Source organism: Leptonychotes weddellii, chromosome 1, assembly GCF_054177405.1.
Source record: "Leptonychotes weddellii isolate Sample4059 chromosome 1, ASM5417740v2, whole genome shotgun sequence".
In the NCBI taxonomy this organism is placed as follows: domain Eukaryota; kingdom Metazoa; phylum Chordata; class Mammalia; order Carnivora; family Phocidae; genus Leptonychotes; species Leptonychotes weddellii.
Genome location: NC_138369.1, coordinates 151,568,509 through 151,587,074, shown reverse-complemented (window position 1 = coordinate 151,587,074; position 18,566 = coordinate 151,568,509). Strand labels below are relative to the sequence as shown.

At 37.4% G+C, this 18,566-nt stretch overlaps 1 protein-coding gene across 3 annotated transcripts in view; it reads right to left on the bottom strand.

Moving 5' to 3' along the window:
• Nucleotides 1-18,566, bottom strand: part of DCBLD2 (discoidin, CUB and LCCL domain containing 2) — an 89,817-nt gene that overhangs the window by 15,905 nt on the left and 55,346 nt on the right. For all 3 annotated transcript variants that reach the window (XM_081798055.1, XM_006732673.3, XM_081798059.1), the window contains 6 exons: nucleotides 6,988-7,039; nucleotides 4,474-4,546; nucleotides 4,023-4,156; nucleotides 2,326-2,366; nucleotides 1,277-1,492; nucleotides 171-295 (listed from right to left, as the gene is read on the bottom strand). In XM_081798055.1, coding sequence (XP_081654181.1) covers nucleotides 171-295; nucleotides 1,277-1,492; nucleotides 2,326-2,366; nucleotides 4,023-4,156; nucleotides 4,474-4,546; nucleotides 6,988-7,039 — 641 coding nt within the window. The remainder of the gene's footprint in view (nucleotides 1-170; nucleotides 296-1,276; nucleotides 1,493-2,325; nucleotides 2,367-4,022; nucleotides 4,157-4,473; nucleotides 4,547-6,987; nucleotides 7,040-18,566) is intronic.

Below are 18,566 nucleotides of genomic sequence, written 5' to 3'. Positions count from 1 at the left end.
CTGAGAATTTCCTAACTATAGTTAGAAGAGTAAGGCTAATAACCAACACAGCCTAAAATAACCAGAAGAGCACAAAGACCAAATGATAGCTAACTTGAACATCACACAGGAGAGCTTCTGTGATTCTTGGCAAAGGCCCATTTTTTAAAATACCCTGGCAATCATTTTACCTTATCCTGCTCCACACCAGGTTCTCTGTAGACAGTCCATCTCTGTCCATCATCACTGTATAGAATTTTGTAAGCTGACACATAGTAATTGTGTTCCACCATGGTGGAGCCAGTGGTTACAATGCCTGGGGAATGGAAAGTTGCCTTCATTAGTGCACATGGTCTGATCCTTAAAGTCTGTTCAGCATTGAAGCACAAACACCTAAAGTACACTGTTAAAACATTTTTGCCAAAAGCATGTTACCATCTCTAAGTGCAAGGTTTCATTATAACAGCAACTAAATCCTTGGTTTTGTTCCCTTGTAAAGATGCAAGAATTAGGGCACCTGGATGGCTCAGTCAGTTAAGCGTCTGCCTTCGGCTCAGGTCATGATCCCAGGGTCCTGGGATCGAGTCCCGCACTGGGCTCCCTGCTCAGCGGGGAGCCTGCTTCTCTCTCTCTCTCTCCCCCCCACCCCGTCCCTTCCCACTGTTCATTCTCTCTCTCAAAAAATAAAATCTTTAAAAAAAAAAAAAGTGCCAAAAATTATGGGTGCACATAAGGAAAGGACTATTCTATTTTGACAGCTTGTGTTCATATCACTGTAAAATATATCTCACCTACCAAGTAACAATGACTCCCTGGGAATGAATGGATTAAAACAATTATTTTTTCCAGTACCATATCAAAATAAATCTTTAAAAAAATTACCTAACCCAATTCTAATAAATTATTCTGACCATTTGATAAACTGCTCCAAATAAATTTGTATTCAGCACATGAAGAATATTATTTATAGCACTTAAAATGAACTCCTTGAATATAAATTTCTTTTAATGACTCTAAGAGATGGTTATTTCAAATGTCAAGATCACTTAATTGAAACACTACCTTTAAGAATCTTATTACAATGAAAAAGAAAAGCTAATAAAAATCAAATACCAACTTCTTTCCTCGGCCATGTTTTATAAAGCCACCTTCAGGAATATTTAACACCAGTAAAGAGAACTTAAAACCATACAATTAAATCTGCGGTGACCTAATTTTCTATGAAAATCTTAGATGTCATCAGGTTTCCAAACAAAATCAGAACTATAAATCATTCTAGAAAATTATGTCTCTTAACCTGTTATCTTCTTTTCTTTATTCAGATCTATTTGTAACCACTGATACTCATCAGTGGCAAAAGCAGCCCAAGGAGGTCCAGGTCTCTTCAGCCTGGCCTTTTCGGGTTTCCAGCTGTTCTCTTGGCCTGTGTGGTCAGTCCACTCCAGCACAGATGATGCTGTTATCTGAGGATCAGCAATCACGCCAGATTCCATCCCCAGTGTTCCATAACAACCTGAAAGAAAAAAGACAGTAATTTGGTTTCCAGATAAAAATTCACAATCTGTATTATTTGCTCAATGGAAACTTTCTATTGTACATGCAATTAACATACACTATGCTAGTAATATACTGTAATAGAGGAATTTCAAAAGTAGGCAAATGTTTCTTGGGTCCATGTCTTTGTGTCTCATCAGGCAATGTACATACATATTTATTCACAAGCAATAACCATCAATTTAATGGCAATACATTATCCTCTCCCTGGGACACTATCTCCAGACCAGTGAATGACTCACTCCCTATTGCCATTAGGTGTTTGCTCAGATGTTACATTCTCCATGAGGCCCTACCGTGACCCCACTTAAAACTCCAGACCAGTCCCTCCTGCATTGCCTATCCTCTTTCCTTATTTTTCTACACCTTCTATAATATTATAAAGAGTATATCATATGTAGTAATTTATTTATCCACTGTTTACTGTCAATTTCTCAATACCAGTATTTAAGCTCCAAGAAAGGAGGATTTTGTTTCTTTCCGCTCACTTTTGTTTCACTAGCACCAGGACTGTGCCTGACAAATCAAAGGCACTCAATAAGTATTTTCTGTTGAATTAATTACTCCTTCAGACATATTAAAAAATCAACTTTCCTAAGTAACTTTCCTTGCTTACATGATCATTTCCCTATTAATATAAAACCTCCAGTTTATTCCACCCATTATATTATCGTGACATATAGGAATGTGCAAAAACAAAACAAAACAGCAATTGGCATATTGCATGATAGTTTATAAAATATTAACTATTACACAAATTATAATAAGTTATAAAGTCCATGAGAGGCTTACCACTTGTCTTAAATGTAAAAAGACTTGTAGATAAGTGTCCCCTGAAAGACAGAAAAGTTGTTCTTGGTGACACTCATATATTGACTTCCCCATATTTGTCTTAGTAAAACTTTTTCTTCTGTTTTTGTTTTACTGTATAAAGAACTAAGGATATTCTATGGCCACATATTTGACAACTGATGCTGTTCTTAGCCAAAAAAAGTCTCATTTCAAAGCAGAACAACTTCTGAAATCAGCAGAAACAATTTTCTACAAGTATCTAGTGCCTGTTTCATACATGAAATGTGCAAGTATGCCCACATAACCTTTAATATGTACTTATTTATCTTTCATTCCTCAAACTCCTCTGCATCATTTGCTTTTGTTGCAAGTACACTGTAATTCCCAGAGAATGAGGCTTAAGTTTCCTGGGGGTAAAGGGAAAAAAAGCTGGCTACAAACAGGAGAGACTGCATCTGTTATAGGATATAAACAGCTAAGAACAAGTTTCAGTGTTACAATGCCACACGCATCTGGATTTCAAAGTAACAGGCAAGTAAATGCAGTTGGGGAGAATGGAGCCATGGGACACATGACCAGTTTACCAAGGACTCTAAAAAACCTGGGGGGGATAAAATCATCAGTGTCTGCTCCTGCTTCAGCACAAAACATTCAAAGCATTATTACAAGTGGATGCAACCTGTCCTTCTTTTTTTCTTAAAGTATGAAAGAAAGAACTGACAAAAAAAATTATTTCTAAAGGCAGAAGAGGGGAAAGGAATGATAAGGTCTGCATAAAATCATCTAGAAGAAACCAAGAGAAGGAAAGGTTGCTAACTCTATACCAGGAATGGGCAAATGATAGCTCGCTCATGGATGGCCTGTTTTGTATGGCCAGTGAGCGCAGAATGGTTTCTACACGTTTAAAGAGTCTTATATAAACCAAGAAAGAATAAGTGACAGGGACGGGTGGCCCGTAAAGCCTAATATATTTGCTAGCTGGTCCTTTAGAGGAAAAGTTCGGTGACTCCTGTTTTATCACAGTCATGGATATGGATCATGCTCTCCTCTTCTGAATGAAAACTGGCCTAGAACCTCTGAAGAGAAGCTGGTTTCAGTTAGGCTTAGTATTGTCTAGAGGACTGAGCCCATGTGACAGGCAAGATTTACTAAAACAGATTCCAAGTATTACATTTCTATTTAATGTTTCAACTTTTCCTGCTTTTGATGCCTAGTCTATGTTTCATAAAACAGATCACTGTAGTGACTAGAAAAATACACTCTTCAAATATTCTCTTTGGAGGAGAGGAGGATTCATAATACGACTACCTCTGATTTACGTCAAAATTTAATTTATATTCAAGAGTATTTCAGTTATCCTCAATCCATCCTAGGTCACACTGGCTGTAAGAAACAGAGCAGTTATGCCTTCTAATCTTTAAAATGCAGTAAAAATTTGGCCACAGACTTTTAGACCTTTACTCTAGACATTTTCAACATTCAGAAAAGAACAAATCATCCTTCTAAATGACTCCCGGTGCGACCCTGCCTGTCCTCTTCAGTACATGCGGACAAGGAGCACACAAAAATGGGAGGGCTAATCACACAAATGTTATTTCTTGAACGCCGTTAACAGTGATGTTGCTGAGGTCTAACTAGCTGCTGTCCCACCCCTGCCCCACACCCTTCCTTATATGACCAATAACATATATACTTACACCACAGACGTGACGTTGTTGGCCAAAGAACTCTCATAGTATGGGATACCTTTACTAATTACAACACTGATCTGGCCACCCAAAACGTTTGACACTACTCCTGCGTGCACACCAGCCATGCACAAGGGCGAGGACTTGAGGAAAGGAAAAACAAAAGATTAGTATTTAATTTTCTTTTGATAATTTATGAACAAGACACTTAGGCTTCCTCAAGAAATGAGTTGACTGGGGCAGTTTTCTCAGTAAACACAGGATTACCGATGTGGTAACAGAGTACAGACTTGTAGCACAAGAAGAAGAATAAAACATCACATCCATGATAAAAAGAAATACTTCCTAGAAAATAAATCGAGACGAAAGATACACACAAGGTACATCAACATATTCTGGAGTTAAAAAAATGAAAAGTTCTATCACAGCTTGAACATAAGTCTACGTTGCTTAGACTTACATCTCTATATCCATGAGGGACTGTTCCAGATATCTCAGCAAAAGGAAGCAGACAACCAGCTGGGCAGTACTTACTGTGAAATAAAAACAAGGTAAAGGGTATAAAATAGTTCTGTACTTACTGGGGGAAAAGAACAACAACAAAAAATCACATATTCATTTCTCAGTTCATTCAAATACTATAATCTCACTACCCTGAGAAGCACTACTTCTAAAAAGCCCTTTCACACTTTATTCCATCCATCCATATAAAACATCTTCACCCACATATTTAAAATACTGTGTCATAGTCTACATACTGCTTTATTTTACTTCATAATGAATGGCAGACATATTTTTACTATAAGACCTATTCATATTTAACAGCTACCTGCTATTCTATTTTGTGGATAAACCACAATTTATTTCACCAACCCACTTCTTATCACATGTGACTTAAAAATGTTTGGCATTCAGTCATGTATTCACTCACTCACCCACCCACCCACTCAACACATTTACCCAAATGTCTAGTATGTTTTCTGTTGAGTGCTGGGCTGTGCTAGGTATTGGGTTTACAAACATCAACCAAATAAATATGGCCCAGTCTTCCCTGGGTTTACGCTCCAGAGGTCAGGGGGAAGACATTAAACTAATACTTCAATGAGTCATTAATCAGATTATGATTCTACGAAGAAAAGACACTCCATGAAATAACCCAGAGGAAGCAAGCTTAATAAAAGTAACACAAACATTCAGCAAATTTACTTTGTGCCAGGCAGCCTTCTGAGTACCTCAGGAACCCACACAAGAACCCTAATGGTAGGTATTAGTATTATCTTCATTTTACAGATGAGGAAACTGAGAAACAGTGTGCCCAGGTCCCATAACTGGTAAGTGGCATATGGGCTCCAGAGTCGATGCTTTTACACAGGGCTCTGCACTGCCAAAGTCAGGAAATGGGGCTCTGAGGAAGCAAAGCCTCAGTGAAGGGAGGGAAATGCAGCCTAATGGACAGAACAGTGTGCCCATGAGGTGAGGTGGCCTGTGTGTGTCTTCAACTGGGATGACCAGTGCAGGCAGAGTACAGTGATACTGTAAAACTAAAAGGTAACAGTAGTTTGAGAGATGGTTGAAGAGGTGGGCAGGAGTCAGATCGTGCAGAAGCCTTGTGAGCTAGGGCGAAGAGTCTGGAATATATTTCTAAGTAAAAATGGGAAGTCAATAAAGGATTTTAAGGCTTACACACACATTTCTGAAAAAGATTATTCGGGCTCCCGAGAAGAAAGAGACTGGAAGGAACCCTGAGGAGAAGCTGAGACCTCAGTGGGCTGGCGGCGCAGCGGCCCAGGCAAGAGCAAACGGCAGCTTGCCTGGGGGTGGGGATGCTGGAGCTGAGAGCAGAGGCTCCAAGACCCGGTGGCAGGGCTGAGACACCTCGGCTCACCGGGATCCTCTGTAAGTGCTGACGAGCACACCCATCCCACAGACAGAGAACTATACTTGAAGACAAAATAAAGGTTGCTCTTTGAGGAACGGTAGCAAGTTGGGGGGAGGTGAGTGAGACCAGTCTTAGAAGATGAGAATAAAGCTGCCAAGCAGAGAGGAGTAAAGCAATTCCGGGTAAAAGTTCTGAGAGCTCAGAGCAGTGTCAAGAATCCATAAGTACAGGGGCACCTGGGTGGCTCAGTAGGTTAAGCGTCTGCCTTCGGCTCAGGTCATGATCCTGGAGTCCCGGGATCGAGTCCAGCATCGGGCTCCCTGCTCAGTGGGGAGTCTGCTTCTCCCTCTGACCCTTCCCCCCCCTTAGGCTCACTCTCTCCCTCTCTCTCTAAAATAAATACATAAATAAATCTTAAAAAAAAAAATCCATAAGTACATAAGATGAGACTGGAAAAATGATCCAAGGACTACCTGGGAAGGATCCTGAAACCTAGGCTAAGAAATCTGGATGGCATTTTGTCTTAATAATAAGGAGCTCCTGAAGATTTTAAAGTAGGGGAATGATCAGGCATTTATTTTAGAATGAAACTTGGCAGCAATGTGAGTGGCAGAATAAAAGCCAGCAAAGGTTAGAAATGGAAAATCAAATAGAAGGGAATCCCAGTCCAGACAAGAGACAAGGACATAAAGCAGGCAAACAGTAGTAAAAATGCTGCTTGGGCAAGAACACTGAAGAATTCTGTCATAGCCTAAATCGTTCTCTTCCCTTTTTTGAGGAAAAAAAAAGTTAGCTCCTCTAACTTCATTAGCAGTTTTGCCAGATTTTGAAAAGCAACTAGTTCTACTTTTGAAGTATACTGAAATTATACTTTCATTATAGAGAAGATCCAAATGCTACAATTAAAGCAAAATTTAAATATGGTAACTCAATGGCTTTAAATAAGCTCTAATTTATTGACGTCTTACAACAATGATTATCTGTCACACCTGTGACACATATATTAATGTACATTAAACCTAAGTGTATAAGAATAATGATGGAGTACTGAAGAGTAACATTTAAGGGGAAAAAAAGTCACAAATATCGTCATACCTGAACTCAGGTTCCAAAAAACTGGATGCAGTGTCTAAACAAGTAATTAGATCTAGAAAAACAAAAATAAAAAATGGATTCAATAATACGTAGGCTTACTCTTACTGAAACACCAACTCTCTCCAAATCCCAAATGATACTGTTCTAAATTTTAAATCTCAACAGCTGTCAAGGTAGGACTAGTAACTTCTTACAAGTTTTTGTTAGTCACGATTTCTTTTTGATTTTAAGTATCTTGATTTCTGGGGCTATGCCTCTCCAATACGGTTTGTTACCACATCACCTCATAGAGTCCTGTGTGTACATATATACATATATACACACATACATAAGGTACACAGGTAAGTATAAATATATAGACTTAAAATAACTTCTATAAAATACAGCTCCTGAAAAAAGAAAAATAATTATATAACTAAAAAATGATCCTTTACTAGTTATACACAAGGAAAACAATGACAAGACAGATGAATTAATTTTGTTACTCTAAGGAACTGAAAGGATACTGAAAATCTAGGAATATATTTCTAAGTAAAAATGGGAAGGCCAGGACCAGCAGCACCAGTAACTTCTGCAAACTTAATAGAAATTCAAATTCTTGAACACCATCCAGACTTACAGAATCTCTGGGAGTGGAGACCCAAAAATCTGCTTTAACAAGTCCTTTAGTTAATTCTTAAGCACAGTAAAGTTGAAGAAACAATGATCTAAATAAGAAGGAACTCTAAAACTCAACATTTCTATCTAGAAATCAAATCTGAATAAGAGCTAACCCGTTTCATTAAGACTTAGTTCGTAAGCTGGGTAAAAGTGGCGGCCTGGTGCTGTCTAAGTCTTGTTTTGTACCTGTGCTGGTTTCCTGCCATACTAGCCGCCTTTGGTCCCTCTGGCACATGCTGCCCTCTCGATTATGGAATGATTTTCCACTGTCCCTTAGCCTTGCTGGCTTAACTGTCGCTTCCCCACAGAAGCTGTTCCTCATCTTCACAAGTCAAACACCTTTCGCACATAGTAGGCACCTAAGATTTTTTTGGTTGTTTTAATGAGTAGGTGACTATTATGTGTTCTCAAAGTACGAAGTGTTATGTAAGAAAAATCCACTAATGCAGTTGTAGGATTCTAAGCAACATCATTTTATGATGCCTGGTCTATGGACAGAGAAGGCTGTCAGTCCTCACCTTTGTTTGGTCAGCAGCAATCACAGCATTTGGCATAACAGGAGGCTTTCATTCAACATTTATTGAATAAATGGATGAATAACAGTTTGTGACTGTTAGCATGTTTGGCTAAGTACAATCATGGACTAACTTGTATGGAGGTAAACCTATAAGGCCCTAATAAGGCAATCCCAAAGGTAAGTGATTTCACATATAAATGCCTGGCCGAACAAGTGTGCTAAGGGTGACAATACACTGAGGAGATAATACCCCACAGGATCCTAGCACACTGATGGCATGCAGATAGTCGTTAATTTTTTTTTTCTTTTGGTCAGAAAGAGAGAGAGAGCACAAGCAGGTGGAATGGCAGGCGGAAGGAGAAACAGGCTCCCTGCTGAGCAAGGAGCCCGATGCAGGACTCGATCCCAGGACCCTGGGATCATGACCTGAGCCGAAGGCAGATGCTTAACCGACTGAGTCACCCAGGCACCCTGCAAATATTCATTAAATTAATGGCCACCACAGCAAGCATAGATAATGAATGGATTATTCTATAATTCTGAAGAAATTACATGATTATCACCCAAATGAAATGTATCTTGGAAGAACTCAGCACAACTGTTAGACCAACAGGAAAGTGTTATTTTGAGAGCAATTACATGATTAATGGATTAATACACCACAGGCCCTTGAATGATGATTAAATCTGTGTTTTAGGAGTTTAAGAGAATACATGCCGGGATAGGGGTTCACGACTACCTGGCTGAATGACTGAGAAAAGCAGACACACTAAATTACCTATACCCTGGTTATTCCTGGCAATCTAATAGCCTGGGATGCAAAGGTACCTGTGTGGTCCAACGTGGCCTCAAAACCACAAGACGACTGCCAGCTGGCCCCATTATTTTCAGGCCACATGCTGGAATGCTGGTCAACTACAGATATACTTGATCAGGACAGGGTTTTATTCTAAGTCCATGCAAATGTATGCAACTCACTTGACCACTGCTTTCAAATTCCATGGGGGCTCAAAAGAGGTCCCTAGGAGGAAAATAGGAATTCAAAATGGAGAGCTATGAGGAAAGCCAAGAAGACTAAAGACAGAAAATCATGATTACAAATACTGAGCTTTATAACTCCACAGAGGCAAGGAAAACCTCAAGCCTGCAATTAAGATGCTTTAAAACGTGTCCTTCCTGAAAGCTTTTCCCAAGTAAACAGCCTTCCAGAAAACCATTATTACTACAAGGCTCCCAGCTAATAACACAGCTTAGGCAGGATGAATACAGCTCAAAAGAAACCATCTGCCTCAGAGCCTTCTGATAGCAATGTATAAAAAGTTAAAACAAATGGAACAGAAGTGAGAGTCCAGAAATAAATTCTAAATTTAAAGCCAACTGATTTTGATAAGGATGCCAAAACAATTCAGTGGGAAGGAAGAATAAGTCTTTTTAACAAATGGTGCTGGGACAAGAGGATATCCACATGCAAAAGAATAAAACTGGACCCCTACCTGTGATCCCATACAAAAAGTAAAGGGGATCTAAATTTAAGAGCCAAAACTGTAACACTCTTAGAAGAAACTGTAGGTGTAAATCTAGACCTTAGATTAAGCAGTTTTCTTAGCTATGATACCAAAAAAACATAAGTAGCCACATAAAAATACATAAATTGAATTTCATCAAAATTAAAAACTTTTGTGCTTCAAAGAATGCTATCATGAAAGAGAAAGATAATCTGCACAATGGGAGAAAATATTTGCAAGTCATATAATCTGATAAGGATCTAGTACCCAAAAAAGAATTATTCCAACTTGATTTTAAAAAGACAACCCAACTTAAAAATGAGCAAAGGATCTGAATAGACTACTCCAAAGGAGATATACAAATGGCCAATAAGCACATGAAAAGATTCTCAACATAACTAAGTATCAGGGAAATGCAAATCAAAGTCACAATGAGATAACACGTTATACGCACTGGGATGTCCAGAATCAAAAGGACGTGGAGAAAAGAAATTGGAACCCACATGCACTTTTTGAGGGATTTTTAAATGGTGTAGCTGCTTTAGAAAACAGTTTAGTAGTTTCTTAAAAAAGGGTAAGGGTGCCTGGGTGGCTCAGTCAAAGTGTCTGCCTTCAGCTTAAGTCATGATCTCAGGGTCCTGGGATCGAGCTCCATGTTGGACTCCCTGCTCAGCAGAGAGTCTGCTTCTCCCTCTTCCTCTGCCCCTCACTCCCACTCATGCTTTCAATCTCTGTCTCTTGCTCTACTCTCTCTCAAATAAAAATCTTTAAAAATAATTAATTAATTAATTAATTTAAAAAGGGTAAACACATAGATACCATATGACCTAGCAATTCCACTACTAGAATATACCCAAGAAAAATGAAAATATATATCCATACAAACACCTGTACACAAATGTTTATCAACTAATGAATGGATCAGTGTGGTATATCCATACAATGGAATATTACTCAGCCACAAAAAAGAATGAAGTACTCATACATGCTACAACATGACCTCTGAAAACATGCTAAGTAAAAAGAAGCCAGCCACGAAAGACCACACATTGTATGACTCCATTTATATGTAATATCCAAAATAGGTAAATCTATAGAGAATAAAGTAGATTAGTGGTTACCTAGGACTGGAGAGGGAGAGATTTAAGGGGTAGGGAATGCGGAATGACCACTAGTGACTACGGAGCTTCTTTTGGGGTGATGAAAATGTTCTAAAATTGACTACGGTGATGACTGCACAACTGCGAACATACTGACAATCAATGAACTGTATATTTTGAGTAGGTGAAATGTACGGTATAATAAAACTGTAATAAAAACTTTAAAAATGAAGAAAAAGAAGCTATCATAAAAGTAGTAACACCCTTCCTTTATAGAGAGCACATGTGCATTGAGGGAAAAATAAAGCCTAGAAAAAGGGCTGGGATTGGCAGTTTGCTTGTTTATTCATTTGTTCATTCATTCACTCAACAAATACTTAGTATGTATTATGACCAGGTGTTGTTCTAGGTACTAGAGATAAAGCAAAGAACACTCAGACAAAAATCTCTGCATATAGGAAGTGTACCCCATGTGAGGGATAAGAGAAAACACTATGAATAAGAAACAGACATATTGTTAGCAGGTGATAAACACATTAGAAAAAATAAGGAAAGACAGACAGGTAGGAAAAGTTAAGGGCTTGCGATTTTAAGTAACATGGTCAGGACAGACCTTACTGAGAAGGTGGCAGGTAAATAAAACTCTAAAATAGGTGAGGGAGTGAGGTATGTGTGGGGATAACACAGAATAGGCAGAGGAAGCACACTTAGCATGTTTGCTGCCACAGGAAACAAGGGAAAGACAATTAAGAGAAGTCAGACGAGGAATGAGAAGCCATCTCCTATAGGATCCTGGAGGTAAGGACATTGAACAAAGTGAGATGAGACCTTCATTTTAATAGGATCATACTCACCACTGGGTTGAGAGTAGGTTGAAGGGGAGAAAGGACAGAAAGAAAGGTCAGAAAAAAAATCTCTTGCCAAAACTGAGGTAGGAGTAGATGGTGACGTGAATGGAGTGGCAGTAGCGGAGGTGTTGAGATGTGGTCAGAAGCGGATATATGTACATACAGACTCTGAGAAGTGGCTAATGGATATAAAGTTGGAGAGACTCAAAGACAATGCTAAGGTTTCTGGCCACAGCAAATTAAAAGATGAACTTATTTTATGTAAAGTGCTTAGGCAGTGATTATAATAGTAAGTAATGATAAAGTACTCATGGTCAAGTGAATTGTCACAGTGGACCCACTGGAAGATGTCCTGTAAGGCCAGAAAATCAGTGATATGTTCAAAGTGCAAGGCAGTATATAATTTACTCCCTTCTCAACTAAGAGCGTCTGTATGGGATTTAAAAAATTTTCTTAATCAAATATTATACATAAAAAAAGAGTATTTATAACAAATATATTACTACACAAAACACTAAACATACAGTGTACTTCATTGGGGTGCTCTGGGCCATAGAGAGTAGCAGCAGTAGGATGCAGAATGCCCTCAGGGGTTCTGCTGAAGCTGACTGGTGTTCTTTTCTTTTCCCTGTGCAGCACGAAGGAGAATTGGCATCTACAGTGTAGATTCTACACGAGTCTTAGCAGTACAGTCTAACCCAAAGTGAGTGTAATTATAATTTCTCTAAGAGCCTCCCTAATATCTGCTGCCTTCCTTGACCCTACAAAGCTTTCTAGATGAGGCAGGCTTCAGGTGGGGTTGTGAAGGCAGAATAACGTAATTGTGACAACGACTATGAGAAAATACAAAAACAAAGGCAAACCAATAGTCAACAACAGGATGAAAGATTTCAAGGTTTTCTTAATGAAAACACCAACATCAGATATTCTAAGATAGCTCCCAACTTAGTAATATTACTATCAGCCATAATTGGTATCCTATGCACAAGTTTTTTTTTAATTTAAGTACAAGTAAACATTTTTCTAATACATAATAACTGCATAGGCTGGGAAACTTTATAATTGCCCCATGAAATATTTATTTAAATATGACATCTAATGTTAACCGATAACATCACAGAAGTATGATAAATATTTTATAAGTTCACAAATCAATTAAAAAATAGCATATTGGTTACTATCTCAGAAATATTTTTGATTGATAGCACTGGCTATTTCTGAGACTACAGAATTTTGAAATAGATTTTGATTTTCCCCCAATACTCTGTTTTGTGTTACTGAATGAATTAAAAAAACTCTCAGCAATGTTAGCACTGACTATATTAGCTGCTGGATATAATTTTTATCCAGTTGAAGCCACTCACTTCTAAAGGAGGAAGCCCGAGTGCCTATATTTACTCTAATTCAAGAAAGCATTAAGTACAATAAGTTACTATATTTATTTAACCCAAGAAGAAAATAAATGAAGACGAGGCATATTCTTCTCCTTTATTTACTCTAATATTCTTTAACAAACTCCCCAGAGCCTGAAGGAATATGAAGTCATGCCTTCCTAATTCACACTTTGTCAGCAACCTTGCACTGAAAATGTGTGATAGCTACTTTGTTCAAGTGCTAGAGGATGCAGGACAAGATTCATTTTGTTGCTCCAGCCAATATTACCATGTGACCTTGGGCATAATTCCTTGTTTCCATAATAGGAACCTGGTATTAATTTGTACCATCTGCCATTTAGTGAAGGAAATTTACATATGTAATAGAACATAATTTATTGTGATTCAGAGTTAAGTAACATTTACTCAGTGACAGCTACCGTAAGAGGCATTTTATATCTTCTCTCCTTTTACATACTGAGAGTAGAGATTAAGTTTTAAGTTTCTCTTAGAAATATTACAATGCCATCTATGGAAGTTGAGTCTACAGTAGGATCTCAGATGAAAATAGTCAATGCTTTCTTATGGATGATGCAGGCATGACTCAGTTGCCTAACAATGTAGTCAGGCTATAAGGTACATATGATGAATCAAACCCTCTTCATACCTAAGTTCCTGTATATGTACATTAAAAAACAAATACAAGAATATTAAAAATCAGTATAAGACATTAAAATCTAAGATTTTATATAAAATATATAAGATATTAAGAATATTAAAAGATTATAAAACATTAATATTCTTCTGTGACCTACACAGTATCTAGGGCACTAATGAATACATTAGTAAGAGCAGCAGTGAAAGAACAGGTCACTGGATAACATAAAACACTACACAAATGCGAACTCAGTCCCCTCACAACATCCTTAACTCACTAAAAATTGAAACACATACAAAACACTAAAATTGTTAAAGCCCTTCAGGTTATCTGTCACTTGCAATAAATTCTAAACCACAAACTGAATCACCTCTTTGGGTTAACACTCTCTTAACAGATTGTTTTTCAGTGCTCTTTTTCTGCAAAATTGTTAATACTTCATTGGTCAGCACCTTTCTTCTACAAATTGACACCAAAAACCATATTTTTCTGTATGTATATTACACAAACATAATACATACTCATTTGTGTGTAAATAAAAACAAATCTAAAAATATGCATGTAAGCTGAGACTTCATTAATAAAATCTTACTTAATAGTTTAAGAGTTTAAAATGTTTGACAATAACAACAAGAAAAATTAGGGACACAATAGAAACACTAAAAATAGAAACCTAGCTAAATGTAGTACGCAAAACAAAAAGATTTCTATAAAATCACTGTATAATTAAGGTAGCAAACAATCTTAAGTAACTCATGCTCTACTTTTAAAACCAAAAGCATCCCATGAAAAAAAAAAACCAACAAAACAAAACAAAAAATCAAAACAACCAGTTACAGAAATCTGGACTCTATTAGAAAGTAGTTCTATATTCTGCCCTGTTTCATTTACAAGTTGATTTTAATCTAATGTAAGATGTTAAAAATGGAAAGTATTTGGCAAAAAAATGTTGTTAAAGAAGGTAGCAATCAGAAAACTTTTAAACTACTGGTGTTAATTCTAAAAATAACCTAACACAGTTTGGCTATTGTGGACATTGCTTCTATGAATATTGGGGTGCATGTGCCCCTTCTTTTCACTACATCTGTATCTTTGGGGTAAATATCTAGTAGTGCAATTACTGGGTCATACGGTAGCTCTATTTTTAACGTCTTGAGGAACCTCCATACTGTTTTCTGGAGTGGCTGTACCCGCTTGCATTCCCACCAACAGTGTAAGAGGGTCCCCCTTTCTCTGCATCCTCATCAACAACTGTTGTTTCCTGACTTGTTAATTTTAGTCATTCTAACTGGTGTAAGGTGGTATCTCATTGTGGCTTTGATTTATATTTCCCTGATAGCTAGTGATACTGAACATTTTTTCATCTGTTAGCCATCTGTATGTCTTCTTTGGAGAAGTGTCTGTTCATGTCTTCTGCCCATTTTTTGACTTGATTATTTGTTTTTTGGGTGTTGAGTTTGAGAAGTTCTTTATAGATCATGGATACCAGCCCTTTATCTGTAATGTCATTTGCAAATATCTTCTCCCATTCCATGGGTTGCCTCTTAGTTTTGTTGTTTCCTTTCTACATCAAAAACTAATGATGTACTATATGTTGGCTAATTGAACATAATAATAATAAATAACTTAATATACATCAAAAACAATCCTGTCAAATAGGAATAGTTCCCAGGCTCAGCTGTTCATAAGTTGTAAGCAGATGGTTCTCAGATTCTAAGGGGTCAGCAGGCAATGAATAAACAAGTGTCTGTGAATTCCAATTAGAAAGCTCATTAATTTTTACACTGGCTCATTTTATTTCATATGAAATTTTAAACTATTTACTATTTTTCTGACTAAAAAAGCACAAACATACAAAAGCATGACCACTACAAGATTCTGGACTGGTAAAATCGGAAATAAAGAGGTTTAACATTAATTTTTAAGTGATGATGTCATGTTCTACAAAAGAAGTATTGACTATCACTTCTCAGCTGCATGTGTACACTGAGACACGTACATCCGCTCCCACCAATTTATGGCACATAACAAATAGAGGCTGCCTTGAAGGATTTGAAGCTTTCAATGCAAATACAGATAGGTCTTCTGAGCTCATTGTTCTATAACTAAAATAACTTAAACATTATTCCCAGAGTCATCCTACAAATGTTGTGTTTTCCCTAGAAACTGGCTAATGGTGAACAGATTCAAAACCAGGTATTTGTTTTTTTTTTTTTTTTTTAAAACCAGGTATTTGGATCACTCACCTATAAAATTTATCTTTCAAGTCCAGTGGTAAATGTTTTTAACATTTTAGAATGAAAATGTCAGTCTACTTTATTACTATACTAGATAAAAATATCTGACTTACTGACTCTGGACCTCTGAGTAACTGGTTTTGCTTCTCTAAGTAAGACCAGCAGTAACTTAGGAGTTTCTCTCAATAGATCTTCTCACCAGTGGTTGTAATATGATGTCTAGGACGTCTCTAGGGTCTACATATTTTTTCAATTCTTAAATAAAAATTTCAATTTCAAGGATGCTTTTTGTGCATCTTTTGAGAGGATCATATGGTTCTTGTCTTTTCTTTTACTTATGTAGTGTATCACATGGATTGATTTGCAGATGTTGAACAACACTTGCGGCCCAGGAATAAATCTCACTGGGTCGTGGTGAATAATCCTTTTGATATACTGTTGGATCCTATTGGCTAGTGTCTTGGTGAGAATTTTTGCATCCATGTTGATCAGGGATATTGGTCTGTAATTCTCCTTTTTGGTAGGGTCTTTGTCTGGTTTTAGGATCAAGGTAATGCTGGCCTCATAGAAAGAGTTTCGAAGTTTTTCTTCCATTTCTATTTTTTGAAACTGCTTGAGAAGAATAGGTACTCATTCTTCAAATGTTTGGGAGAATTCCCTGAATTCCTGGCCCTGGACTCTTATTGATTGGGAGGTTTTTGATTACTGCTTCAATTCCCTTGCTGGTTATGAGTCTGTTAAGATTTCCTATTTCTTCCTGTTTCAGTTTTGATAGTTTGTATGTTTCTAGGAATGAATTCATTTCTTCCAGATTGCCTAATTTGTTGGCATATAGTTGCTTCTAATATGTTCTTATGATGGTTTGTATTTCTTCAGTGTTGGTTGTGATCTCTCTTTCATTCATGATTTTATATTCTTTTTGATAAATCTGGCTAGAGGCTTATCGATCTTATTAATTCTTTCAAAGAACCCACTCCTAGTTTTGTTGATTTATTCTACTGTTCTTTTGGTTTCTATTTCATTGATTTCTGCTCTAATCTTTATTAATTCTCTTCTCCAGCTAGGTATAGGCTTTATTTGCTGTTCTTTCTCCAGCTCCTTTAGGTGTAAGGCTAGGTTGTGCATTTGAGAACTTTCTTGTTTCTTGACAAAGGCTTGTATTGCTATATAATTCCCTCTTAGGACCATCTTTGGTGCATCTCAAAGAGTTTGAACAGTTGTGTTTTCATTTTCATGAATTTTTAAATTCTTCTTTAATTTCCTGGTTGACCCATTCATTTTTAGTAGGATGCTCTTTAACCTTCATGTATTTGAGATCTTTCCAAATTTCCTCTTGTGATTAAGTTCAAATATCGAAGCACTGCGGTCTGAAAATATGCAGAAAATGATGCCAATCTTTTGGTACCGGTTGAGACCCACTATGGTTTGTGGTTTGTGGTTTGTGACCCACTATGTGATCTATTCTGGAGAATGTTCCATGCGCACTTGAGAATAAAGTGTATTCTGTTGCTTTAGGATGGAATGTTCTGAATATACCTGTGAGGTTCATCTGGTCAGTGTGTCATTCAAAGCCCTTGTTTCCCTGCTGTGATCTGCTTCGATGATCTGTCCATTGCAGTGAGTGGGTGTTAAAGACCCCTACTATTATTATATTATTATCAATGTGTTTCTTTCATTTTTTTGTTAATTGGTTTATCTAATAGGCTGCCCCCTGGCTAGGGGCATAAATATATATTTTTTAATTTTATTATGTTATGTTAGTTACCATACATCATTAGCTTTTGATGTAGTGATCCATGCTTCATTGTTTTTGTATAACACCCAGTGCTCCAGGCAGTACCTGCCCTCCTTAATACCCATCACCAGGATAACCCATCCTCCCACCCCGCTCCCCTCTAACACCCTCAGTTTATTTCTCAGAGTCCATAGTCTCTCATGGTCCATCTCTCCCACCAATTTCCCCTTCATTTTTTCCTTCCTTCTCCTAATGTCCTCCATGCTATTCCTTATGTTCCACAAATAAGTGAAACCATATGATAACTGACTTTCTCTACTTGACTTATTTCACTTACCATAATCTCCTCCAGTCCCATCCATGTTGATGTAAAAGTATTCATCCTTTCTGATGGCTGAGTAATATTCCATTGTATATATGGACCACATCTTCTTTATCCATTCATCTGTTCAAGGGCATCTCGGCTCTTTCCACACTTTGGCTATTGCAGACACTGCTGCTATGAACACTGGGGTGCATAAGGCCCTTCTTTTCACTACATCTGTGTCTTTGGGGTAAATACCCAGGAGTGCAATTGCTGGGTCGTAAGGTAGCTCTATTTTTAATTTTCTGAGGCACCTCCACACTATTTTCCAAAGTGGCTGTATCAACTTGCATTCCCACCAACAGTGTAAGAGGGTTCCCCTTTCTCCACAACCTCTCCAACATTTGTTGTTTCTTTCCCTGTCCATTTTTGCCATTCTAACTGGTGTAAGGTGGTATCTCAATGTGGTTTTGATTTGGATTTCCCTGATGGCTAATGATGATGAACATTTTTTCATGTGTCTGTTAGCCATTTGTATATCTTCTTCAGAGAAGTGTCTTTTCATGTTTTCTGCCCATTTTTTGACTTGATTATTTGTTTTTTGGGTGTTGAGTTTGAGAAGTTCTTTATAGATCTTGGATA